We start from the raw sequence: 26,092 nt of genomic DNA on the forward strand, positions 1-26,092 counted from the left end.
GCCTTCACCAAAACGATGCTGAGATTTTGATTGGGAATGCATAGAATACATACAACAATTTTAGAGAAAATTCACATCTTTATAATACTCATTCTTCTATGAATATGGTTTATCTTTCCATTTATTTAGATTATTTTTCAATATTTTTATATTTTATGATTTTCTATGGAGAAGTTATTTGCATCTCTCATTAAAATTTTCCTAGATATTCAATATTTTTGAGGCTCTTATAAATGGTATCTTTTAAAATTGCATTTTCTAGTTAGTTATTTTTTGTTTATAGGAAAAAATTGATTTCTCTATTGTGTTGTTATTTTGTATATTGATTTTGTATACTTTGTATAGCATGTACTACCAGCAAATGTGATGAATTCATTTAGTAAGATTAATAATTTATCTGGAGATTTCTCCATACTTTTACTTACAAAATTATGCCCTCTGTGAATAGTAATAGGTTTTACTGCATTCTTTCTAACCTCTATGACTTTTATTTCTTTTTATTACTTTATTGCACGAGCTCCAGCACAATGCTGAATAGAAATGGACATTCGGAGGAATCGTTTACTCATTTCTGATCTTTCAAGGAGAGACTATATGAGAATTAGTGAAATTTTTTATTGTTAGTATTTCTCAGACTAAGGAAGAGATCTTCTGTTCCTTGTGTGCTACAAACCTATTAGTGGGTGCTTAATTATAGCAAATGGTTTTCCTCCATTTATTGAGAGAGCATATAGAATTTAAGGATTTTTCTGTTAATATTGAGAATTACATTGAGTGATTTCTGCATGTTAAACCAAATTTATATTCCTGAAACAAGCTCCTAGTTGGTAATGATGGATGGATTTTTCTTATTACACATACTTCTAGATTTGTTTTGCTGATGTTTTGTTTAAACCTTTAGCATTTCTTTTTTTTAAAATTAACATCTTTATTGGAGTATAATTGCTTTACAATGGTGTGTTAGTTTCTACTTTACAAAAAAGTGAATCAGTTATACACATACATATGTACCCATATCTCTTCTTGCATCTCCCTCCCTCCCACCCTCCCTATCCCACCCCTCTAGGTATTCACAAGTCAACGAGCTGATCTCCCTGTGCTATGTGGCTGTTTCCCACTAGCTATCTATTTTATGTTTGGTAGTGTATATATGTCCATGCCACTCTCTTACTTTGTCACAGCTTACCCTTCACCCTCCCCATATCCTCAAGTCCATTCTCTAGTAGGTATGTGTCTTTGTTCCTGTCTTGCCCTAGGTTCTTCATGACATTCTTTTTCTTTTTTTTCTTAAATTCCATATATATGTGTTAGCATATGGTATTTCTCTCTCCCTTTCTGACTTACTTCACTCTGTATGACAGACTCTATGTCCATCCACCTCATTACAAATAGCTCAATTTCGTTTCTTTTTATGACTGAGTAATATTCCATTGTATATATATGCCACATCTTCTTTATCCATTCAGCTGATGATGGACACTTAGGTTGCTTCCATCTCGTGGCTATTGTAAGTAGAGCTGCAATGAACATTTTGGTACATGACTCTTTTTGAATTATGGTTTCTCAGAGTATATGCCCAGTACTGAGATTGCTGGGTCATATGGTAGTTCTATTTGTAGTTGTTGAAGGAACCTCCATAGTGGCTGTACCAATTCACATTCCCACCAGCAGTGCAAGAGTGTTCCCTTTTCTCCACACCCTCTCCAGCATTTATTGTTTCTAGATTTTTTGATGATGGCCATTCTGACTGGTGTGAGAACTCATTGTAGTTCTGATTTGCATTTCTATAATGATTAATGATGTTGAGCATTCTTTCATGTGTTTGTTGCCAGTCTGTATATATTCTTTGGAGAAATGTCTATTTAGATCTTCTGCCCATTTTTGGATTGGGTTGTTTGTTTTTTTGTTATTTTGCTGCTTGTAACTTTTGGAGATTAATCCTTTGTCAGTTGCTTCATTTGAAAATATTTTCTCCCATTCTGAGGGTTCTCTTTTCGTCTTGTTTATGGTTTCCTTTGCTGTGCAAAAGCTTTGCAGTTTCATTAGGTCCCATTTGTTTATTTTTGTTTCTATTTCCATTTCTCTAGGAGGTGGGTCAAAAAGGATCTTGCTGTAATTTATGTCATAGAGTTTTCTGCCTATGTTTTCCTCTAAGAGGTTGATAGTTTCTGGCCTTACATTTAGGTCTATAATCCACTTTGATCTTATTTCGGTGTATGGTGTTAGGGAGTGATCTAATCTCTACTTTTAAATGTACCTGTCCAGTTTTCCCAGCACGACTTATTGAAGAGGCTGTCCTTTCTCCACTGTACATTCCTGCCTCCTTTATCAAAGATAAGGTGACCATATGTGCGTGGGTTTATCTCTGAGCTTTCTATCCTGTTCCATTGATCTATATTTCTGTTTTTGTGCCAGTACCATACTGTCTTGATTACTGTAACTTTGCAGTATAGTCTGCAGTCAGGGAGCCTGATTCCTCCAGCTCCATTTTTCATTCTCAAGACTGCTTTGACTATTCAGGGTCTTTTGTATTTCCATACAAATTGTGAAATTTTTTGTTGTATTTCTGTGAAAAATGCCAGCAGTAGTTTGATAGGGATTGCATTGAATCTGTAGATTGCTTTAGGTAGTAGAGTCATTTTCACAATGTTGATTCTTCCAATCCAAGAACACGGTATATCTCTCCATCTATTTGTATAATCTTTAATTTCTTTCATCAGTGTCTTATATTTTTCTGCATACAGGTCTTTTGTCTCCTTAGGTAGGTTTATTCCTAGATATTTTATTCTTTTTGTTGCAATAGTAAATGGGAATGTTCTCTTGATTTCATTTTCAGATTTTTCATCATTAGTGTATAGGAATGCCAGAGATTTCTGGGCATTAATTGCATAATCTGCTACTTTTTCAAACTCATTGATTAGCTCTAGTAGTTTTCTGGTAGCATCTTTAGGATGCTCTATGTATAGTATCATGTCATCTGCAAACAGTGACAGCTTTACTTCTTCTTTTCCGATTTGGATTTCTTTTATTTCCTTTTCTTCTCTGATTGCTGTGGCTAAAGCTTCTGAAACTATGTTGAATAAGAGTGGTGAGAGTGGGCAACCTTGTCTTCTTCCTGATCTTAGTGGAAATGGTTTCAGTTTTTCACCATTGAGGACGATGTTGGCTGTGGGTTTGTCATATATGGCCTTTATTATGTTGAGGAAAGTTCCCTCTGTGCCTAGTTCCTGGAGGGTTTTTATCATAAATGGGTGTTGAATTTTGTCGAAAGCTTTCTCTGCATCTATTGAGATGACCATATGGATTTTCTCCTTCAATATTTTAATATGGTGTATCACATTGATTGATTTACGCATATTGAAGAATCCTTGCATTCCTGGAATAAACTCCATTTGATCATGGTGTATGATCCTTTTAATGTGCTGTTGGATTCTGTTTGCTAGTCTTTTGTTGAGGATTTTTGCATCTATGTTCATCAGTGATATTGGCTTGTTTTCTTTCTTTGTGACATCCTTGTCTGGTTTTGGTATCAGGGTGATGGTGGCCTTGTAGTGAGTTTGGGAGTGTTCCTCCCTCTGCTATATCTTGGAAGAGTTTGAGAAGGATAGGTGTTAGCTCTTCTCTAAAGGTTTGATAGAATTCGCCTGAAGCCATGTGGTCCTGGGTTTTTGTTTGTTGGAAGATTTTTAATCACAGTTTCAATTTCATTGCTTGTGATAGGTATGTTCATATTTCTATTTCTTACTGATTCAGTCTTGGCAGGTTGTGCATTTCTAAGAATTTGTCCATTTCTTCCAGGTTGTCCATTTTTTTGGCATAGAGTTGCTTGTAGTAATCTCTCATCATCTTTTGTATTTCTGCAGTGTCAGTTGTTACTTCTCCTTTTTCATTTCTAATTCTACTGATTTGAGTCTTCTCCCTTTTTTTCTTGATGAGTCTGGCTAATGGTTTATCAATTTTGTTTATATTCTCAAAGAACCAGCTTTTAGTTTTATTTGTCTTTGCTATCTTTTCCTTCATTTCTTTTTCATTTATTTCTGATCTGATCTTTATGATTTCTGTCCTTCTGCTAACTTTGGGGTTTTTTTGTTATTCTTTCTCTAATTGCTTTAGGTGCAAGGTTAGGTTGTTTATTCGAGATGTTTCCTGTTTCTTAATGTAGGATTGTATTGCTCTAAACTTCCCTCTTAGAACTACTTTTGCTGCATCCCATAGGTTTTGGTTCATCATGTCTCCATTGTCATTTGTTTCTAGGTATTTTTTAATTTCTTCTTTGATTTCTTCAGTGATCACTTCGCTAAGTAGTGTATTATTTAGCCTCCATGTGTTTGTATTTTTATAGATCTTTTCTTTTAATTGATGTCTAGTCTCATAGTGTTGTGGTCAGAAAAGAAACTTGATACAATTTCAATTTTCTTAAATTTACCAAGGCTTGATTTGTGACCCAAGATATGATCTATCCTGGAGAATGTTCCATGAGCACTTGAGGAAAATGTGCATTCTATTGTTTTCGGATGGGATGTCCTATAAATATCAATGAAGTCCATCTTGTTTAATGTATCATTTAAAGCTTGTGTTTCCTTATTTATTTTCATTTTGGATGGTCTGTCCATTGGTGAAAGTGGGGTGTTAAAGTCCCCTACTATGAATGTGTTACTGTCTATTTCCCCTTTTATGGCTGTTAGTAGTTGCCTGATGTATTGAGGTGCTCCTATGTTAGGTGCATAAATACAGCTGTTATATCTTCCTCTTGGATTGATCCCTTGATCATTATGTAGTGTCCTTCTTTGTCTCTTCTAATAGTCTTTATTTTAAAGTCTATTTTGTCTGATATGAGAATTGCTACTCCAGCTTTCTTTTGATTTCCATTTGCATGGAAAATCTTTTTCCATCCCCTCACTTTCAGTCTGTATGTGTCTCTACATCTGAACTGGGTCTCTTGTAGACTGCATATATATGGTTCTTGTTTTTGTATCCATTCAGCTAGTCTGTGTATTTTGGTGGGAGCATTTAATCCATTTACATTTAAGGTAATTATTGATATATATGTTCCTATTACCATTTTCTTAATTGTTTTGGGTTTGTTATTATAGGTCTTTTTGTTCCTTGTGTTTCTTGCCTAGAGTAGATCCTTTAGCATTTGTTGTAAAGCTGTTTGGTGGTGCTGAACTCTCTCAGCTTTTGCTTGTCTGGAAAGTTTTTAATTTCTCCATCAAATCTGAATGAGATCCTTGCTGGGTAGTGTAATCTTGGTTGCAGGTTTTTCTCCTTCATCACTTTAAATATGTCCTGCCAGTCCCTTCTGGCTTGCAGAGTTTCTGCTGAAAGATCAGCTGTTAACCTTATGGGGATTCCCATGTGTGTTATTTGTTGATTTTCCCTTGCTGATTTTAATATGTTTTCTTTGTATTTAATTTTTGATTGTTTAATATGTGTCTTGGCGTGTTTCTCCTTGGATTTTTCCTGTATGGACTCTCTGTGCTTCCTGAACTTGATTAACTATTTCCTTTCCCATATTAGGGAAGTTTTCAACTATAATCTCTTCAAATATTTTCTTAGTCCCTTTCTTTTTCTCTTCTTCTTGTGGAACCCCTATAATTCGAATATTGGTGCATTTAATGTGTCCCTGAAGTCTCTGAGACTGTCCTCAGTTCTTTTCATTCTTTTTTCTTTATCCTGCTCTGCAGTAGTTATTTCCACTATTTTATCTTCCAGGTCACTTATCCATTCTTCTGTCTCAGTTATTCTGCTATTGATCCCATCTAGAGTATTTTTAATTTCATTTATTGTGTTGTTCATCATTGCTTGTTTCATCTTTAGTTCTTCTAGGTCCTTGTTAAATGTTTCTGGCATTTTCTCTATTCTATTTCCAAGATTTTGGATCATCTTTACTATCATTATTCTGAATTCTTTTTCAGGTAGACTGCCTATTTCCTCTTCATTTGTTAGGTTTGCTGGGTTTTTATCTTGCTCCTTCATCTGCTGTGTGTTTCTCTGCCTTCTCATTTTGCTTATCTTACTGTGTTTGGGGTCTCCTTTTTGCAGCCTGCAGGTTCGTATTTCCCATTGTTTTTGGTGTCTGTCCCCAGTGGCTAATGTTGGCTCAGTAGGTTGTGTAGGCTTCCTTGTGCAGGGGACTAGTGCCTGTGTTCTGGTGGATGAGGCTGGATCTTGTCTTTCTGGTGGGCAGGTCCATGTCTGGTGGTGTGTTTTGGGGTGTCTGTGGACTTATTATGATTTAGGCAGCCTCTCTTCTAATGGGTTGTGTTGTGTTCCTGTCTTACTAGTTGTTTGGCATAGGGTGTCCAGCACTGTAGCTTTCTGGTCATTGAGTGAGGCTGGGTGTTTGTGTTGAGATGGAGATTTCTGGGAGATTTTCCCCATTTGATGTTACATGGAGCTGGGAAGTCTCTTGTGGACCTGTGTCCTGAAGTTGGCTCTCCCATCTCCGATGCACAGCACTGACTCTTGGCTGCATCACCAAGAGCCTTTCATCTACACGGCTCAGAATAAAAGGGAGAAAAAGTAGAAAGAAAGAAAGAAAGAAAGAAAGAAAGAAAGAAAGAAAGAAAGAAAGAAAGAAAGAAAGAAAGAAAGAAAGAGAAAGAAAGAGAGAAAGAAAGAAAGAAAGAAAGGAAGAAAGGAAGGAAGGAAGGAAGGAAGGAAGGAAGGAAGGAAGGAAGAAAGAAAGAAAGAAAGATGATAAAATAAAATAAGGTAAAATAAAATAAAGTTATTAATATAAAAAAAAATTAAGAAAAAATCTTTTTCAAAAGTTAAAAAAATATATATATAAAAAAATTAAAAATGGATGGTTAAAACCCTAGGACAAATCGTGAAAGCAAAGCTATACAGACAAGATCTCACACAGAAGCATACACATACACACTCACAAAAAGACGAAAAGGGGAAAAAATAATAAATCTTGTTCTCAAAGTCCACCTCCTCAATTTGGGATGGTTCGTTGTCTTATTCAGGTATTCCACAGATGCTGGGTACATCAAGTTGATTGTGGAGGGCTTCCCTGGTGGCTTAGTTGTTGAGAGTCCCCCTGTTGATGCAGGGGACACGGGTTCATGCCCCGGTCCGGGAAGATCCCTCATGCTGTGGAGCAGCTGGTCCCGTGAGCCATGGCTGCTGAGCCTGCGCGTCCAGATCCTGTGTTCCACAATGGGAATGGCCACAACAGTGAGAGGCCTGCGTACCGCAAAAAAAAAAAATAAAAAAAAAATAAAAAAGTTGATTGTGGAGATTTAATCCGCTGCTCCTGAGGCTGCTGGGAGAGATTTCCCTTTCTCTTCTTTGTTTGCACAGCTCCTGGGGTTCAGCTTTGGATTTGACCCTGCCTCTGCGTGTAGGTCTGTTCTTCATTCAGACAGGATGGGGTTTAAGGGGCTGCTGATTCGGGGGCTCTGGCTCACTCATGCCAGGGGGAGGGAGGGGGAGGGAGTGCTGGGTGAGCCTGCGGCAGCAGAGGCTGGCGTGATATTGCACCAGCCTGAGGCGTGTGTGCGTTCTCCTGGGGAAGTTGTCCCTGGGTCACGGGACCCTGGCAGTGGCAGGCTACACAGGATCCCGGAAAGGAGGTGTGGAGAGTGACCTGTGCTCACACATGGGCTTCTTGGTGGCAGCAGCAGCGGGCTTAGCATCTCATGCCCGTCTCTGTGATCCGTGCTGTTAGCTGCGGCTTGCGCCCGCCTCTGGAGCTCCTTTAAGCAGCGCTCTTAATCCCCTCTCCTAGTGCACCAGGAAACAAAGAGGGACGAAAAAGTCTCTTGCTTCTTCAGCAGGTCCAGACTTCTTCCCGGACTCCCTCCCGGCTAGCCGTGGTGCACTAACCTCTTCAGGCTGTGTTCACGCTGCCAGTCCTCTCCCTGCGCTTCGACCGAAGCCCGAGCCTCAGCTCCCAGCTCCACCTGCCCCGGCCGGTGAGCAGGCAAGGCTCTTGGGCTGGTGAGTGCCGGTTGGCACCAATCCTCTGTGCGGGAATCTCCCCGCTTTGCCCTCCGCACCCCTGTGGCTGCGCTGTCCTCCGTGGTTCCGAAGCTCCCCCGCTCCACCACTTTCTTCTTTGACCAGGAAGGGGCTTCTAGTGTGTGGAAACCTTTCCTCCTTCATGGCTTCCTCTCACTGGTGCAGGTCCCGTCCCTATTCTTTTGTCTCTGTTTATTCCTTTTTCTTTTGCCCTACCCAGGTACGTGGGGAATTTCTTGCCTTTTGGGAGGTCTTAGTTCTTCTGCCAGCGTTCAGTAGGTGTTCTGTAGGAGTTGTTCCACATGTGGATGTATTTCTGATGTATCTGTGGGGAGGAAGGTGATCTCCGCGTCTTACTCTTCCGCCATCTTCCCCCTCTCTGAACTGTGCACTTTAAATGGGTGAATTGTATAGTATATGAATTATCTCAATAAAACTCAGGCTGTGCAGGCCTGTATGGCCCGGCCGAGCCCCTGGCTGCAGTGTGCATCTCCACCGCCTCAGAAACGTCCCAACAGTGCAGGGTGCGAGCAGCCGAGTCCCGGAGCAGCACTGAGAGCGGCAGTGGCAGCGGGAGCAGCCAACATCCCACATGTAGATTTTTGAATTATGATTTTTTTCAGGGTATATGCCCAGGAGTGGGATTGCTGGGTCATATGGTAATTCTATTTTTAGTTTTTTAAGGAACCTCCGTACTGTTCTCCATAACAGCTGTATCAATTTACATTCCCACCAACAGTGCAATAGGGTTCCTTTTTCTCCACACCCTCTCCAGCATTTATTGTTTCTAGATTTTCTGAAGATGGCCATTCTGACTGGTGTGAGGTGATTACCTCATTGTAGTTTTGATTTGCATTTGTCTAATGATTAGTGATGTTGAGTATGCTTTCATGTGTTTGTTGGCAATATGTATATCTTCTTTGGAGAAATGTCTATTTAGCTCTTCTGCCCATTTTTGGATTGGTTTGTTTGTTGTTTTGATATTGAGCTCCATGGGCTGCTTGTAAATTTTGGAGATTAATCCTTTGTCAGTTGCTTCATTTGCAAATATTTTCTCCCATACTGAGTGTTGTCTTTTGGTCTTGTTTATGGTTTCCTTTGCTGTGCAAAAGATTTTAAGTTTCATTAGGTTCCATTTGTTTATTTTTGTTTTCATTTCCATTTCTCTAAGAGGTGGGTCAGAAAGTATCTTGCTGTGATTTATGTCATAGAGTGTTCTGCCTATGTCTTCCCCTAATAGTTTTATAGTGTCTGGCCTTACGTTTAGGTCTTTAATCCATTTTGAGTTTATTTTTGTGTGTGGTTTTAGGGAGTGTTCTAATTTCATTCTTTTACATGTAGCTGTCCAGTTTTCCCAGCACCACTTATTGAAGAGGCTGTCTTTTCTTCATTGTATATTCTTGCCTTCTTTATAAAAAATAAGGTGAGCATATGTTAAGCTTTTAGCATTTATTTTCAAAAGAGTTCCTTAGATCAGGAAATATCCTTTTCAGGTCTTTTGTATCAACACTTTTGCTACCTGCTTAAAAGATCTGGAAGTGTGCACTTTGCTTTAATTCTATAGGTTTTTTTGAAAAACAATTTCTTTCTTTAATGTTCAGAAGAATTCATTGGAGAAGCCATATCGACTTGGAGTTTTCTTTGTGGAAAAATTTTTTTCCAATTATAGATTCAACTTTTTAAATTGATATAAGACACCTCAGATTTTCTTTTTCTTGTATCAGCTGTGATGAGCTGTATTTTTAGGGAAGTTGTCTACTTCATTTAAGTTTTTAATTTAATGACATACATTTTTCTTATATTCTCTATATTTTAATGTGCATAAGATGTGAGTAAACTCTACTCCACCTTGCTTTATAGTAGAAACTAATACAATGTTGTAAAACAACTGTACCCCAGTTAAAAACAAAAGTAAATAAAAAGATGTGAGAAAAGTTCCAATTTTATTTCTGATTTCAATATTTGTGACTTCTCTGTTTTTTATTTATCTTACTATGAAGTTAATAATTTTACTAATTTTCACAAAAAAAAAACAAATTTTGGCTTTTTAGTTCTTGCTCTTGCATATTCTTTAATTCATTATTTCTATCCTTTATTTCTTTCTACCTCCTTTAGTTTTAATGTTTTAATTTTTGTTCCTTTTTTAAACTTTTTGAGATAAATAATTATATTACTGATTTTCAGTTTTTGTTTTCCAGTAGATTCATTTAAGATTATTCATATTTTTTGAGTATATCTTTAACTTCATTTTGATAGTTTTTTTTTGAATAGTTTTTGATAGTTTGTATTTAGCTATCATTCAGTTGAAAATAATTTAATCTGTATTGTAATTTAGCTTAAGTATCATGAGTTATTTAGGAGTGCATTACCTAAAATTCAAACATTTGTGGGGTTTTCCCAATATTTTTGTTGATTTTTTGCTTAATTCTACCAAGTTCAGTTAAAATATTCATATGTATATGGGAATAGAATCTAAAAAAGAGTGTATATATGTATAACTGATTCACTTTGCTGTACAGCAGAAACTAACACAACATTATAAATCAACTATACTCCAATAAAAATTAATTTTAAAAAAATCCATTGTGATTTCCATACTCTGAAGTTTGTTGAGGTTTACTTATATTCCATAATATGGTAAACTTTTGTCCAAGTACTACGCATACTCTGAAATAATGTGTACTCTTCAGTTTGGGGTATAATATTCCAGATAGATATAAATTAAGATTTACAAATATATTAAGTAAAGTTTGTTAATTACATAAATCTGAAATGGAGTTTGTTGTTTGTTTATTCTATTAGTTACTTAGAAAGATCTATTATAATATCCCTCTATGATTCCCACTTTGGTTGTATCATCTTTTGCTCTGTATATTGTAGAGGCTGCAGTATTAGAATTGTTATATCTTCCTAGTGAATTGATCCTTTAATCATTATAAAATTTCCCTCTTTAGCTCTAGTAATGCTTCTTACCTCAACATCTTGTCCAAATTTTAAATTTAACATTTTTAAATTGCTTTAAAATTCGATCTAAAATTAATTTAGCTACACCATCATTCTTTAAATTAATATTCAAATTCTTGCATTTTCTATTTTGTTGTGTCATTTTATTAAAAGTATGTTGCTTGTTTAAGAAGTATATGATTGAGTCTTTTTCTGAATCCTGCCCAATAACATTTGTCTTTTAATTGAAGTTTTAATTTAATGTAATTATTGGTATATTTGTGTTTATACCTATCATCTCATTTGCTTTCTTTTAGTTCCCCTTGTTCAATTTTTTTCTTGCCTTTTACCTTTTAAAATTATTATTTCTTTCCTCTTTAGCTTGTTACATATTCACTTACTATTCTTTTAGAGATTTCCCTAGTGATGAAAATGTATGTCATTGATAATGCATTTTAACATATTGATAAATTAGTATTTTTAACACTTGCTGAACACTGAAATAAACTTGGAACACTGCTTTAACTCTGTTTACCACTGCTTCCTTTCTGCTGCAGTTATTTAAACCTCACAAAACATGATGATGTTTATTATTTTATTTAGCCATTTATAATTGATATTTATTCACATATTTATAATTTCCATTATTCTTCATTCCTCTCTTCATTTTGTACTTCCAACTGATCATTTTCTTTCTGTCTAACTCCCTTTCATTTTTCTCTGGTTTGAGAATGTTGTTGACAAATTCTCTCATCTTCTGTTTGTCTGAAAAGGACTTTATTTCATCTTCATTTATCAGATATGTTTTCATGGACTATACAATTCTAAATTGTTCTTACTCTCAGCATGAAAATGACATTTTGTTATACTTTAGATTTTTTTCTTTTGAAAATTTAGCTGTCAATCCCAGTATTATGCTTTGATGGTGATATGCTTTTTATCTGAATTAAGATTTTTCTCTTTGTTACTGGTTTTCAGAAGCTTTATTAAAATATAACTTTGTGTAGTTTTCTCTTATATTTATCCTGGTTGAGATTTGTGACACTTCAGATATCTGTGTATAGTTGCCTTTAATTAGTTTTATTTTTTTCCTGGTAAAATGTAATGTACCTAAAACAGCTTTTGATCTTAAATGCAGGGTTACATTTATTCTTGTTATATCTCATATTATATTTCCCCCATTGCTCTGGCCTGGCAAGAACTTTTGAGCCATGTGGAACCCAAAATATTAACTATGTCTCTCAGTTATGTGCTATCTTCAAGTTTAACAAATATGCCCTTCTATTTCATCTTTTAAGTAATTGCTAAAATGTTGAATAATAATAAGATATATGTAATATTGATTAATTACTAATGTTAATCTGGAATGAAGTCTCTAGTGATATGTCACAGGACTCTACCTTTGGTTTTTAATTAGTCTTAAAAAATTATCAGATAACATCTCTCCTTGGCTAGTATATTTTTAAATATTGTTTCTGCTTCATTTTACTTTTCTTCTCACATATTGAGAACCCAATTACATGTATTTTAGTGTTTAAAGCATGTATTATTCATATTATTTTCTGCATTTTCAATTTTTTTCTCTCTATTGTTTAGTTTGAATACTTTTCTATTAGTTTGGATAGTTCTACTGGTTGGCTCTATCCATCTAATCTTCTATTGGATCCATTGTTGTGTTTCCAGTTAAAACATTTTTGAGGTCTACAGTTTCCCCTTAAATATTTTTTCAATTTTTCATTAATAGTCTACATATATCACATAATTTCTTGAACTTTTTAATCGAATTATTTTAACATTTCTGAAAGCTTTATTCTTTTCTTTTCTTTTCTTTTCCTATAGGCTTTGGTCTTTTGGTGTTGCCTTTGTGTCTGCCTGATGACTTTTCTATTGAATGAGTCACATTTCATATGAAAACTTTGGATGAAATCATTTGATGCTCTAGATAATATATATTCTTCCACAGAGAATTTGCTTTTGCTTTGGCAGGCAGTTCGTATTGAGACAGAAAACCTCTATCCAGTCAGTAGGTGAAGGTATTTGGAGCTGGGCTTCATCCTTTAGGAGAGCATGTCTCCTTCAGGCTTATCTCTGCTACAGTTTGCTCTTTGGGGTTGCCGCTGAAAGCCAGGGTTGTTCACCTCAGGTTGATTGAATGACTGCCCTCTGTTCAACAAGACTGTTCAAGTTCCTGCTCAACTTCTCATATTATTGGCTGCTACTTTTTACTCTCAGCCCGTAGTTGGTGCCTGCAAACTGCCAAAAGCTTTGAGCAGAAAAGAGGTGCTGAATGTCAGTGTACATCTGTCTTCTTTCCTTTTCTCCAGGATATTGGCCCTTCAAGTCTTCACTCTCTCATAAGCTTTCCAATGTTGTAAAGACATGTGTGACACTCCAACTGCTCCATGGTTGTTTTGGATGGGAGGTTTGCTCTGCAGCAAGCTTATCTGTCATAACCAGAACTGTATACTATTTTCTACTAGTAAAATCAATGTACCATTCAATACTATAATATTTAGTACTTCAGAGAAAATTGGCACCTTTGGATATTTGCCAACCAAGACTAATTGGCTGAAATTGCACAATTCTCTGGAAATGACTTAGGTTGTTCCCTTCTTACTCTAATCTATCCCTGGTTGACCTTATCCACTCAACTGGCTTTAAACAGTATGGCTATTCCGATGAATCCCAAATATGTACCTGTAACTGAAATATATCTCCTGAAATATAGATGCATAAATCCCAATGCCAAATGGATACTGACAGCGAGATAACTCATAAGTGTTTCAAACTCACGTATACAAAATGGAATTTCTCATCTTCTATCCCTACTTCCAAATGAAGCTGCCTCATTCTCCTCTATTTCATAACTCAGTGAGCAATAGGATCTTCTCCCCACCTGCCAAGCAATGTACCTGGTAATCATCCTCAGTTCTTCTTACCTTCTTCATCTTCATATCTAATCACTCACCACAGTTTTTTATTTCAACTTCATTATTATTTCTGGAATTCATTCATTTTTTCCCCATTCTTTTGTCCTCACCTTATTTCCTTGGAGTTCTAAAAAGTTTCAAAACGGGCTACCCTGCTTCCAGTTTAAGAGCATATATAATTTCCACATTCTCCCAAGTCATCTTTGAAAAATAGAAACAGGGTCTTGTCACTCCCTTGCTTAAAATCTTTCAGTGATTCTCCCTAATCTTCAGGACAATGTCAAAATGCTTTAATTTGGTATGTATACATTTTATAATCATGAGTTGAGTGTGAATCAAAGACAAAATATATAAAAGATGAACAAAATGTAGTTTGAAATTTTGTTATGGAAAGCAAGACTGAACCAAGAACTAGAGTTCTAACTTTGGAAATTAGTCTCCTAGAGATGAGAATTGAAGTTGTGAGAGTAGATAATAACAAAAAAGAAAAGAACATGGAAGAAAAAGACAGGACGGTTGAAGATATACATGGAGTGAAAGAGGGAAAATAGTCCTACAAAGGAAGCCAAAAAATTAAGTTCATTGCAGGCCGTATGATAAACAGAAGTCAAGTGCCAGGGGAAGGATAGGTCACTTATATGTGCTAATTAAAGCAAAAGGGCCAAGACAAAGATTGACCATATATCCCTAAAGAGCTCTGAGGACAGGGTAGAGATCCAGATGGAATTTTGAGAGGCTGCACCGGGAACAAACATTCATAGTGATTTACCTGTAAAGAGTAAAAAGACATGGGTAACCAAGAAATTTATACACCCGCCCACCCCATAAAAACTCCTTTGATGCCTACTAGATGTAGCCATTAATAGAACTGCAGATGCTAAGACTGTGGAGACTTCCTCCCTCCTCACCTTCCGCAAAGGCCAGCCTCAAAGGCCTGGGGAAACTTATTAACATGAAGTGATGCTCTGGTGTCTGGCAGATCCTATTCAGAACCTTGGTACAATTTGTGGTTGAGCCCTCCTCTGCCTCTCACAGACAGCAGAAGTCAAGCCTACCTTCTCACTCTCTTTTCTGAAGAATTTCCTTTGGACTTGATTCCTATGAATTACCATCTCCCTTGTGTTTCTCTTTTATAACCTTCTTCTATGCAGTTTCTCCAGGTATATTTGTGCCTGTGTGAAGACCCTGTCTTTCAAAATCCCTTCCCAGATGATTTATTAATTGTGGTATTGTAATTATTCCCCATACTACCTCATTGGTATCAGCATGAGAATTCCTGCCTATGTTATAATAATGAGCAGGTGCCAATGAGAAAGTTTTTGTCAGCCTGTAGACTTTTATATTTTCTTAAGGAAACAAAAACTGAAATGCATTCAGAACATTGTTGTCTTTGCTTCTATAATAACTTTTTCTTAAGTTTTCTTTCTCTTCATATTAGATAACCTTTTGGGGGGGGGATCATTTCACAGCACTGAAGTGTTTCTTGACAGTGTCCCATCTGTCAGATTTGCACGAAAAGTAGTGGCATCTTTGCCTGCTGCTCTTCTGAGCACAGACAGAGAGATTTGTAGACAACTTTGCCAAGATGTGTGGGTGGAGATGAGAGACTGAGTCAGGAATTATTGGTATATTTTCCCAGGAAAAGAAGGAAGCAAAAGTAACAATAAGGGGGGCCAAAGAGGTGAGGTGCAATGAAGATGAGAAAAAGGAAAATACCCGCGGATTTCATGGAGAGTTTGTTTTACCCTTGGAGGACCACATCAATAGTCAACTTTCCTATGTGTTAAATCTACACACTGTAATGATTCTGGATGAATCCTTTCCTGCTTTCAAGATAGATTCCTCACAAGAGTTAAATAGAGGCTACCTTCTATGTGTATTCAATGGCTTTTTTGCTGTTTTTCATTTAGAAAAATAATTGTATTTCACCTTGACTCATTCATTTGTATATAATTTAAAAGAGGTTAGCCAAATTTGTCCTTTCTTAAGGATTCTTTTTGGTCTAGAATATGGTCTAGAATATCCCACTTGAAACAAGTGTATTTACTTATACTTTATAAAGAATATTACAATTCACTTAATGTTTAAAACTCACCTCTTAAGTGACAGGGTAAGCACTTTCAAAGTCTTTCACTGACACTTTGTGGCAAAAGGTGGAACTACAGTATTTTATTTTATTTTTTTTCTTTTTCCGGTACGTGGGCCTCTCACTGTTGTGGCCTCTCCCGTTGCGGAGCACGGGCTCCGGACGCGCAGTCTCAGCGGTCATGGCTTACGGGCACAGCCGCTCCGCGGCATGTGGGATCTTCCCGGACCGGGGCACGAACCCGTGTCTCCCGCATCGGCAGGCGGACTCCCAACCACTGCACCACCAGGGAAGCCCTACAGTATTTTTTAAAGTTGTTTTCTGACATGTTTTATATGGATAATATAACAAATAACAATCAAGAAATTATCATCTTTCATATCTGTATACATACATATGTACATTAAATAAAGAACAATCAAGACATTGCATAATCATTTAAGACACTATCTAAATTACAATATCACAACCTACTACAAACAAAACTTTGATTTCACAAAGAAATAATTTAAATTATGTATTAAAAAATCATGTGTTGGCTGCCTTTTATACTGCCATTAGAACTGAGGTATATTTGAATAATTGCGTTTTCTTTCATTATTTTAGCTGTTCATGAGTTTTTTAAAAATCATAAAATGAGCAATTAAGATTGTCCCCTGGAATTTTCGTTCTGTATTTAGGAATTTTGAGGAACATTATTGTTGGGTCAAAAATTTTGTTTCCCATTTTATAGCTCCTTTTTCCATGGAAAGTGTTTTTTTTAAATTGTGATAAAGTATACACAGTTTAAAATTTACCACTTTAACCATTCCTAAGTTTACAATTCATTGGCAGTAAGTACATTCACATTGTTGTACAACCATCAGCGCTATATATCTCTGTAACATTTTTCATCTTGCGAAACTAAAATTCTTTCCTCTTAAGTAATTATAGCCCATTCTCCCCTCCCCCCAGACCTTGCAACCACATTCTTCTTTCTGTCTTAAAGGATTTGGCTACTCTAAGTACTTCATATAAATGGAATTATATAATCATTGTCCTTTTGTATCTGGCTTATGTCACTTAACACCTATATCTTGTTTTAATGTTGAAAAATTAAATAAATGTGAAAATGCCTAAAATAATTTGATATATATAGTACAGATCTTTCGAGATACTCAGTAACATGCTAATTATATACCATGCACAGACTCCTCTTGATATTATAATATCAATTATTAGTTGCCATTTTAAGACCTAAGTGTATGTTTAATAAAAGATGCAATCTCATCAACAGATTAACAGGATATCACCTTAGTTTAAATTTTTCCAAGTGCAAGGATTGATTTGAGAGAGAAATTCACTTTGTCCATATGCAGTGTGTTAGATACTAAAACAAAAGCCAGTTTATCATAAGTGCAGATTGAAGTTGCAAAAGGGTTTTATTGTACCAATATTTTATTTTCCTATTTGAAAGTCAGTTTAATCTTTGGCACATCCAGTAACAGGTTACTTTTAAAGACTGTATCTCTATGTTATGTTTTAAATCCCTCCCTACGTCACAGACTACAGATGCTGTCATACAGCTGGAGTCAGGTTCCGTCTGTCGGTCCTGCAGAGCAAAGATGGGAGCTATACATCATCAGATTCTTACAGATGAAGAGATGATGAACCAAATGCGGGGTGAAAGAGGAAGGACTAAATGGACTTTTATCTTCTTGGCACCTCTGTATCTCAAAAGTCTTTTTTTCAAAATATCTGTGTTCAAGGTGGCTTTTCATTCAATCTGCATCTCTGCCTTCTGGCATCACCTTTCACCCCCATGTGCACAACCATTCCTCACTTGTTCCTGATTAATGCAGGCAGACTGTTGTAAGTGCAGACTAACCACAAACTAACTTTAACATTGGTGGATCATGATCATTCAGAGAACCGATTTCAAAAATAGTACCAAGTTCATGTCTCACATCCTGCCAAAGCTCATCAGAAGGCAGTATATGGGGAATTGAGAGCCAAGAAAATAACTGGCAGGCAGCCAAGTTCTCTGTCAAATGTCAGGCCTTAAAGGGAATGAGGAAAATAAATGCTCCATTCAGCCACTGGGTTTTTCTCTTCTTTTAAAGAACCTCATGGGTAAATGTACAATACCAAAGGCACCAATATGATACAAGTGGATGAACAAATCAATGTTATGAATATTTTTTATTGCAAAGTAAGTTTTAGGCAGTGTTTGTGTTGGGAGAAAAGCTTTCGAAACCAAGAAGAGTAAGAGAAAGGAAAAGCCCATCTCAAAATGAAAAAGAGCTTTTGAACCAGTAGAAGAATAAGAAAAAAAATACAAATACCCATAATAGTTCATAATAATTTTAGAATGTGATTCATGACGAGGAAAGGTACAACATGTAATATGTTTTTATTTCTTTGTTTTAATATTTTTTTCCTTTTAAAAATATTTTTTATTGGAGTATAGTTGATTTAAAATGTGTTAGTTTCAGGTGTACAGCAAAGTGAATCAGTTATATATTTGTGTGTATGTGTGTATAGGTTATTACAGAATATTGAGTAGAGTTCCCTGTGCTATACAGTAGGTCTTGTTAACTATTTTATATATAGTAGTGTGTATGTGTTAATCCCAAGCTCCCAATGTATCCCTCCCTGTCACCCTTCCCTGCTGGTAACCATTAGTCATTCTCTAAGTCTGTGAGTCTGTTTCTGTTTTTTAAAATAAGTTCATTTATATCATTTTGTATTAGATTCCATATATAAGTGATATGATATTTGTCTTCGTCTGACTTACTTCACAGTATGATAATCTCTAAGTCCATCTATATTGCTGCAAATGGCATTATTTCATTCTTTTTTATGGTGTAATATGGTTTTAAAAAAGAAAGAAGTCATATTGAGTTAGGCTAATTAAGAGACATTACATGAAACCAATTTTTTTGTTTGATTGGTTTGCTTTTTTGTTTGTTTGTTTTGGGGTAGGATTTAATTAGTTGAAAAGAGGATTGAAATGGAGTGTGGCCATTTCAAAAAGGAGGAATGGCATTAGCAATCGCCTGGTGTGGAATGTTGGCTATAAAGTGAGATATCAAACTTATCCTGCAGCTCTGAGTATTTTATGGGCAGCATTGCAAGACATAGAGGGAAAGTTCAATGAGAACTGGGTGGCCACCTGAGGATTGTGTACTTAATTCCAAAGAAAAGGAGAGACTCCTATTGAAATGAAAGAGTTAATATAACTGGAGTGAATGGTATCACTGGATAAAATGGATAAGAGTAAAGAGAGGCAGGGTGCAGGACCAACTATTAGGAGGTAATTGCAACATCCTAGCTAATTATTACCACAATCTGACCAGGTATTTGCAAAAGGAATAGAAAGACAATTATAGAGGTAAGAGATATCTGAGGGATTTTAAACATAAGGTATTGGGGAGAAAAAGGAAGAATGTTATATTTCAGGGAGATATAAAGTCCAGGAAGAGAATATAAGAAAAGATGATGAATTTAACTGCATAAATTTGATGTGCTACCAGGAGAAGGTTGTTTCCCTTATATCTTTAATATTTTGAATGGGGAAATGAATAAACTAATGGATATTTATTCAACTCAAACTGAGGAGATATGCACCTGAAGATGTGTGCTCAGTTCTGGATAGCTAGCTCAGAGATATCTGCTGGTAATCTGCAGCATTTTCACAATAAAGAGACCAGGGTCATGAAAGAGGTAATCCTGCTATTATGCAGGAAGGGTCTGCCAATGTTTAACCCAGAGAAACAAAGTCTTGGGGAGCAGGCATAGTCATAATCTTTAGTATTTTGAATGTACATAATGTAGACACCATACTTAAGATATTGTAATTGGCACAGTAATGTTATTTAACATAAATTCCAAATTCAAACTTCTCCAATTATTCCAATAATGTTTTTTTAGAATATTAATTTTCCCTCTCTTTTTCTCCCTAAGATTTAGAGGTAAAGAAACATCTACATGAGGGAACCAATTTCTAGCAATTGTATACATGTATGATCAAAGAAAAGTGTGACTTGGCTATTAGGAAATCTAACAAGATCTCAGGCTGTCTTAATAGAGAAATATTAATGAAAGCAGTCACCCTGTTCTTTTCTGTCCTGGTTAGACCACAGCTGGAAACATGTGTGCAGTTGTAGGTAGCTCATTTAGAGCCATCAACGATTATCTGGAGTGTGCTCAGAATAAAGCGATCAGGGTGATGTGAGATATGAAACCCTGCATTGCACATGAGGGTTCTGGAGATATTTAGCCTCAGTAAGCAGAGGCTTGGGGAATAGCTGTGGACTTTAAATATCTCAATGGCTACTGTTATAGGTTGAGCTAGAAGAACAGAGCATCAAGCCACAGAGAATTTTTCTTAAGCCTTAAAATTTAGTGAAATTTGCCCTGCTGATTTGAAAACTTGCTTTAGACTGGTGACCCGCTTTTTCTTCCAATTTCTCTATTTTAGAATGGGAATATCACCCTATCCTTACCCCAACATGACATTTTGGAAGTAGATAACTTGTTTTCTAGGTTTCACTGGTTCATAGATGAAGAGGAGTTTTGCCCTGGGAAGACCCGTACCCCAAATCTCACCCATTCTTGACTTAAATAATATGTAGGTGAGATTTGGGATTTAGAGTTGATGCTGAAATGGGTTAAGAATTTGGGGACCGTTGAGATGGAGTGAATTGTATTTTGCATGTGGGAAGAACACAAATTTTTAGGGGTCACAGGACAGACTATTATGAGTTGAATTGTGTCTCTCCCAAAATATGTGAAAGTGCTAATCCTCTGAATATCAGAATGTGACCTTATTTGGAAATAAGGTCATTGCAGATATGATTAGTTGAGTTAAAATGAGTCATACTGGAGTAGAGTGGGCCACTAATCTAATATGACTGGTGTCCTTATAAGAAGATGCCATGTGAATACAGAGAGGCAGGAGAACACCTTGTTATGATGGAGAGAGAGACTGAAGATACAGAGCTGTACCCTAGGGAAGGCCACGATAGCCAGCAAACCACCAGAAGCTGTGAGAGAGGTAAGGAAGAATTTCTCTACAGGTTTCAGAGGCAGCTTGGCCCTCCTGACACATTGATTTTGGACTTCTGGTCTCCAGAACTGTGGGACAATAAGTTTATGTTGCTTTAAAACACCCAACCTATGGTACTCTGTTAAAGCAGCCCTGGGAAACTAATACAGGTACAATGCAGAAAAAAATAGATAAGGTTTATTCCTTGGGTTCCAGGAAAGAATAAAGAACCCATGAATGGAACTGAAAGGGAAACAGATATCAACTCAACATGAACAAGAACTTGCTGGTAGGTAAAGTCAACACAAAACGTAGTTGAGGGCTTAAGCAAATCATAAATTACCTACTATTAAAAATATGCAAGTAGAATGAATCAGGAATACTGCAGAGTTGATTTATGCATCAAGTTAGACTGAATGATCTCCAATTCCAGAATTTTATGAATGTATGTTAAAGTCCTGCCAAAGAAAGGCTGGCAGCTGCCTTCTACCTTCTGCTTCAATGATAGATGCTGGTATATAATAGAATGGCATGCAGAGTTTATAAGATTAAATCTAAGCTCGGCATTTACTAGCTATTCATCCTTAGGTAGGTTCCATAACCTCCCGAGCCTCAGTTTTCCACATGTTAGACAGGGATATTAACAATAATCATTTCATAGTGTTATTATGAAGATTAATAATTTAAATTGCTTAGAACAGGATATGGCACATAGTAAATACTATAGAAGCGTTGGTTGAGAATCTACTTGTTCTCACATTGCTTAGACACCATGCATTAACACTGTCCTCCCAGCATTGCCGTTCCTCACCTCCAAAATAGGGAGAATTGGGAGTCAAACTAGAATGGATTGCACTTTTTAAGTCTTGTTTTCTTTTCTAGATCCCAAATTGCAACATTTGGACCATTTATTGACCAAGGATCAGAAGTGTGATGTTTTTTGTCAATTTTCTCATAACAAGCCGTGATAATGTGTTGGTCGACTGCTAAGATGGGTTTGTGTGTGTGTGTGTGTGTGTGTGTGTGTGTGTGTGTGTGTGAGCATTTCAAGCGTTTCTGAGAAATAAAAGTTTCAGCAGCAGAATTTTCAGATAATAAAGACTATGATTTACCCTAATAAAGCTCACTTGAGTTTTTGGTACTTGTGTGCTGGAGTTAAAGGAAGATGTGAAGTTTTCACAATTAAATCCTCAGAAATTCAGGTATTTCATTAAATTGGCATCTGTTGGTGACTGAGGGTAATTTCAGCTTCAGAAGCTAGTAAAAGCATTTTTCAGCATATGAAAGTCATAATAAACTGGTGCATAATTGTCAAAAAGGAATCCTCACTCAGTGACTTAAATTTAACAAATGTGCTTTTATTTCTTCACTGCATAAGGTTACTAATCACTGCATCATTTGGGTGCATAAGCGACAGCTTTGACAGGGTAATGATACCCAGGTAAATTCACAGTTCCTTTCAGTGAAGCAAACCCATCAATAGATGTGGGTAGCAGTGCTTACACCTATATAGTTCTGGAACCAGTGATTATGTAACCTTTGAATATCTCAGAGGGCAGACAGAGCATCAAAGAACTATGTATTCTTTCCATAAAGAGAAGCTGAATGAGATAGCTCAACTTTTACACAGGGGGATACACTGAAGGAAAGGGAGGAAGGCTTGGCCGAGAAAGTGTGTTTCATCTGAGCTGATGTTAAGAGGCCATCAAGAGTAATAGAAAGGAGAGAGATTGAGTTTCTAGAATTTATATGTGCTTTTTTATATAACTCCTTCATTTTCACAAAAGAAGGTAGCCAGTGTGGTGGAAAGACCAGCTCTTCACTTGGTGTATAAGCCCAGTTGTAACTGTGGTTCTGTGTTTTATGAGCCATTTGTCCTCAACAAGTTCCTGTGTCTCACTGACGTCATAATATATAAAACATTGGTAATGATAAATTCCCTTGGGATTGTCATTGAGGTTAAACGATCTAAGGATATGAACCATCCACTTCAGTATATGGCAATAGTAAGGACTTTTTTTGTTGACTTTGTCTTTAAGGCTCTTCATCTCTTAAATGTCCCAAAGGCAGAGTTTGGGAGCAGGTAGGGGTCAACGTCATGGATGAGGCAAACGTTGCAGTTCATTGAAAACTAGCGAACTCCTAATTCATCTCAACTCAGTAAATATTTCTTGAGTATTTGCTGACCACTGAAGGAGTAGAACGATAAATCAAAGATTGCTCTTTAACTCCTGGAAAATGAAATTCAAAATCAAGTAAAAATAAACACAGCCTTATGATCCATTGCAAAATGTCTTGCAAGGTAAATGAACTGATTTTTAAGCATATATTCAGCATTCACACATATTGACCATTTTGGTGAAAACACAGGACAGCCTTAAATTATCTCCCTTGGCAATATTTATTTGTGGATTTGCAGGGGTACCAATTAGCTTGATGGTGTTCCCTCATCAATAGTTATTTTCTTTGTTTAGTCACTGTCTTAGTCTGTCTAGCCTGCTGTAACTGAGTACCATGAACTGAGTGGCTAATAAAAAACAGAAGTTTTTTTCCTCACAGTTCTGGAGCCTGAGAAGTCCAAGATCATGACTGTGGCAGATTCAGTGGTCAGAGTCCATTTCCTGGTTCATAAACAGCAGCTTTTTTGCTGTATCCTCACATGGTGGAAGGGGCAAAAGATCTCTCTGCAGTTCCTTTTATAAGGATCTAATGCCCTTCATGAGGGCTCTACCCTCATGACCAAATCATTTACCAAAGACTCACCTCCTAATACCATCACATTGTGGGGGAGGATCTTTCTATTTTATTGAGGTATAATTGATTTACAATGTTGTGTTAATTACCGCAATACAACAAAGTGATTAAGTTATACATATATATACATTCTCTTTTTATATTCTTTTCCGTTATGGTTTATTACAGGATATTAAATATAGTTCCCTGTGCTATACAGTAGGATCTTGTTGTTTATACATTCTATATATAATACTTTGCATCTGCTAACCCCAAACTCCCAGTCTATTCCTTCCCATGTCACCCATTTTGGCAATCACAAGTCTGTTCCTATGTCTATGAGCCTGTTTCTGTTTTGTAGATAGGTTCATTTGTGTCATATTTTAGATTCCACATATAACCGATATCATTTGGTCTTTCTCTTTCTGACTTACTTCACTTAATATGATAATCTCTAGTTGCATCCATGTTGTTGGAAATGGCATTATTTCAGTATTTTTTATGGCTGAGTAATATTCCATTGTATATATGTACCACATCTTCTTTGAGGGGGGCGCAGTCAGGATCTTAACATATGAATTTCTGGGGAGCACAGACATTCAGTTCATAACAGTTACTATTCGTTTTTCTTTCCAAATTAGTTTGTGTGGCCGTGTGGAAGAACCACCACATGAGGACGGTGACCAATTACTTCATCGTCAACCTTTCTCTGGCTGACGTGCTCGTGACCATCACCTGCCTTCCAGCCACTTTAGTAGTGGACATCACTGAGACCTGGTTCTTTGGACAATCCCTCTGTAAAGTGATTCCTTATTTACAGGTAATTATTTTTCACACTTTTGGGGTTCAAACACAGAAACTACTGAAAAAGTATAGTCATTTTCAATTATATTCATGGCCCTTTGGTAAATTACCTAGTGAGCTAAGAGAGAAATATACTTGCTTAAGGAACTGGTAAACTTAAGGAAAGTAATACCAGGTAAACAAGGTAAGTTCTGGGTAAAAACAAAGTGTCAGAATTCTCAAGTCATCAATAAATGCTGCACAAACCTTTTACCTATTTGGTCTCTAATTTTCTGATTATAAAATAAGGAACTTGACCAAATTAATGATTCAGCCTTTCCCAGTCCAAATAATTGAGGACTATCTGTTTTTATAAGTTGTCTCATTTACTACTGAGAAATCAAAAGCTATATGATCAAAGCAGTACAGGGAACAGGTTATAGTGCAGGTTTTGAATTAAACTACCAGGAATCTGGTAGAGAATCTTTGCAATCTCTATTCTGCCATTCACCTATTGTATGCTATTGAGCCAAATATGTAAGTTCTTTGAGATTCACTTATTTTAAAAGATTAATAATTTTAATTATAACTATCTCTTATGGTGGTTGGATTAGCTTACTTAGATAATTTATATGAACCACTTGGCATAGGAATTGCTCTCTGGAAGACAATGACCTTATAAAAACATAGTACGTTCTCAGTAAACATCAGTCATGGTCATCAGAATTAGATGTTTTATTTTTCAGTTCTGAAAACAGCTTTCCTATAACTAGTTTCTCTACAAGAAATTAAGAACAAACACTTCCAGAGAATAATTTTCTGATTGATATTCTGATAGCTCTAAAATCTTTAAAAATTTTCCCAAGCTGGTGTCCAGAGCCACAGTTCTAAAAGACATCGATTTTCTTTAGCAATTGGACAGTGAGTGAAATGGTGGCCACTCCCTACTGGTTCCCTTGACCACCCTCCACCTCCCGATATTTATTCCATCCAGTGTTCCAGTTGGTTTCATAAGATTTGGAGGAAATGACAATATGCTCCCAATAATGACAAGTTGGGGAAGTTAGAACAACTGAATCTAGATACAGACCTTACGCTCTTCAGAAAATGGACTCAAAATGGATCATAGACCTAAATGTAAAATGCAAAACTATGAAACTCCCAGAAGATACCATAGAAGAAAATCTAGATGACCTTTGGTGTTTTGATGACTTTTTATATATAACACCAAAAGCCTGATGATTGAAATAAATCACTGATAAGCTGAATTCATTAAAATTGAAAACGGCTGCTTTGCAAAAGTCAATGTAAAGAGAATACAAAGACAAGGCACAGACTGGGAGAAAATATTTGCAAAAGACATGATGATAAGGAACTTTTATCTAAAATATACAGAGAGTTGTTAAAGTTCAACAGTATGGAAGCAAACAACCCAATTAAAATATGGGCCAAAGACCTTAACAGACACCTCACCAAAGAAGATATACAAGTAGCAAAGAAACATAGGAAAATATGTCCCTCATCACATATCATAAGCGAAATGCAAATTAAAATAATGAGATATCACTGCACACCTATTAGAATGGCCAAACTATGGAACACTGATAATACCAA

At 36.3% G+C, this 26,092-nt stretch overlaps 1 protein-coding gene across 1 annotated transcript in view; it reads left to right on the top strand.

Moving 5' to 3' along the window:
* Positions 1 to 26,092, top strand: part of HCRTR2 (hypocretin receptor 2) — a gene marked incomplete at both ends in the record, with an annotated part of 116,943 nt that overhangs the window by 60,019 nt on the left and 30,832 nt on the right. Inside the window, one exon of the mRNA XM_079934842.1 lies at positions 24,337 to 24,515. Coding sequence (XP_079790968.1) covers positions 24,337 to 24,515 — 179 coding nt within the window. The remainder of the gene's footprint in view (positions 1 to 24,336; positions 24,516 to 26,092) is intronic.

The sequence above is a fragment of the Stenella coeruleoalba genome (genome assembly GCF_951394435.1).
Source record: "Stenella coeruleoalba genome assembly, chromosome: 10".
Taxonomy (NCBI): domain Eukaryota; kingdom Metazoa; phylum Chordata; class Mammalia; order Artiodactyla; family Delphinidae; genus Stenella; species Stenella coeruleoalba.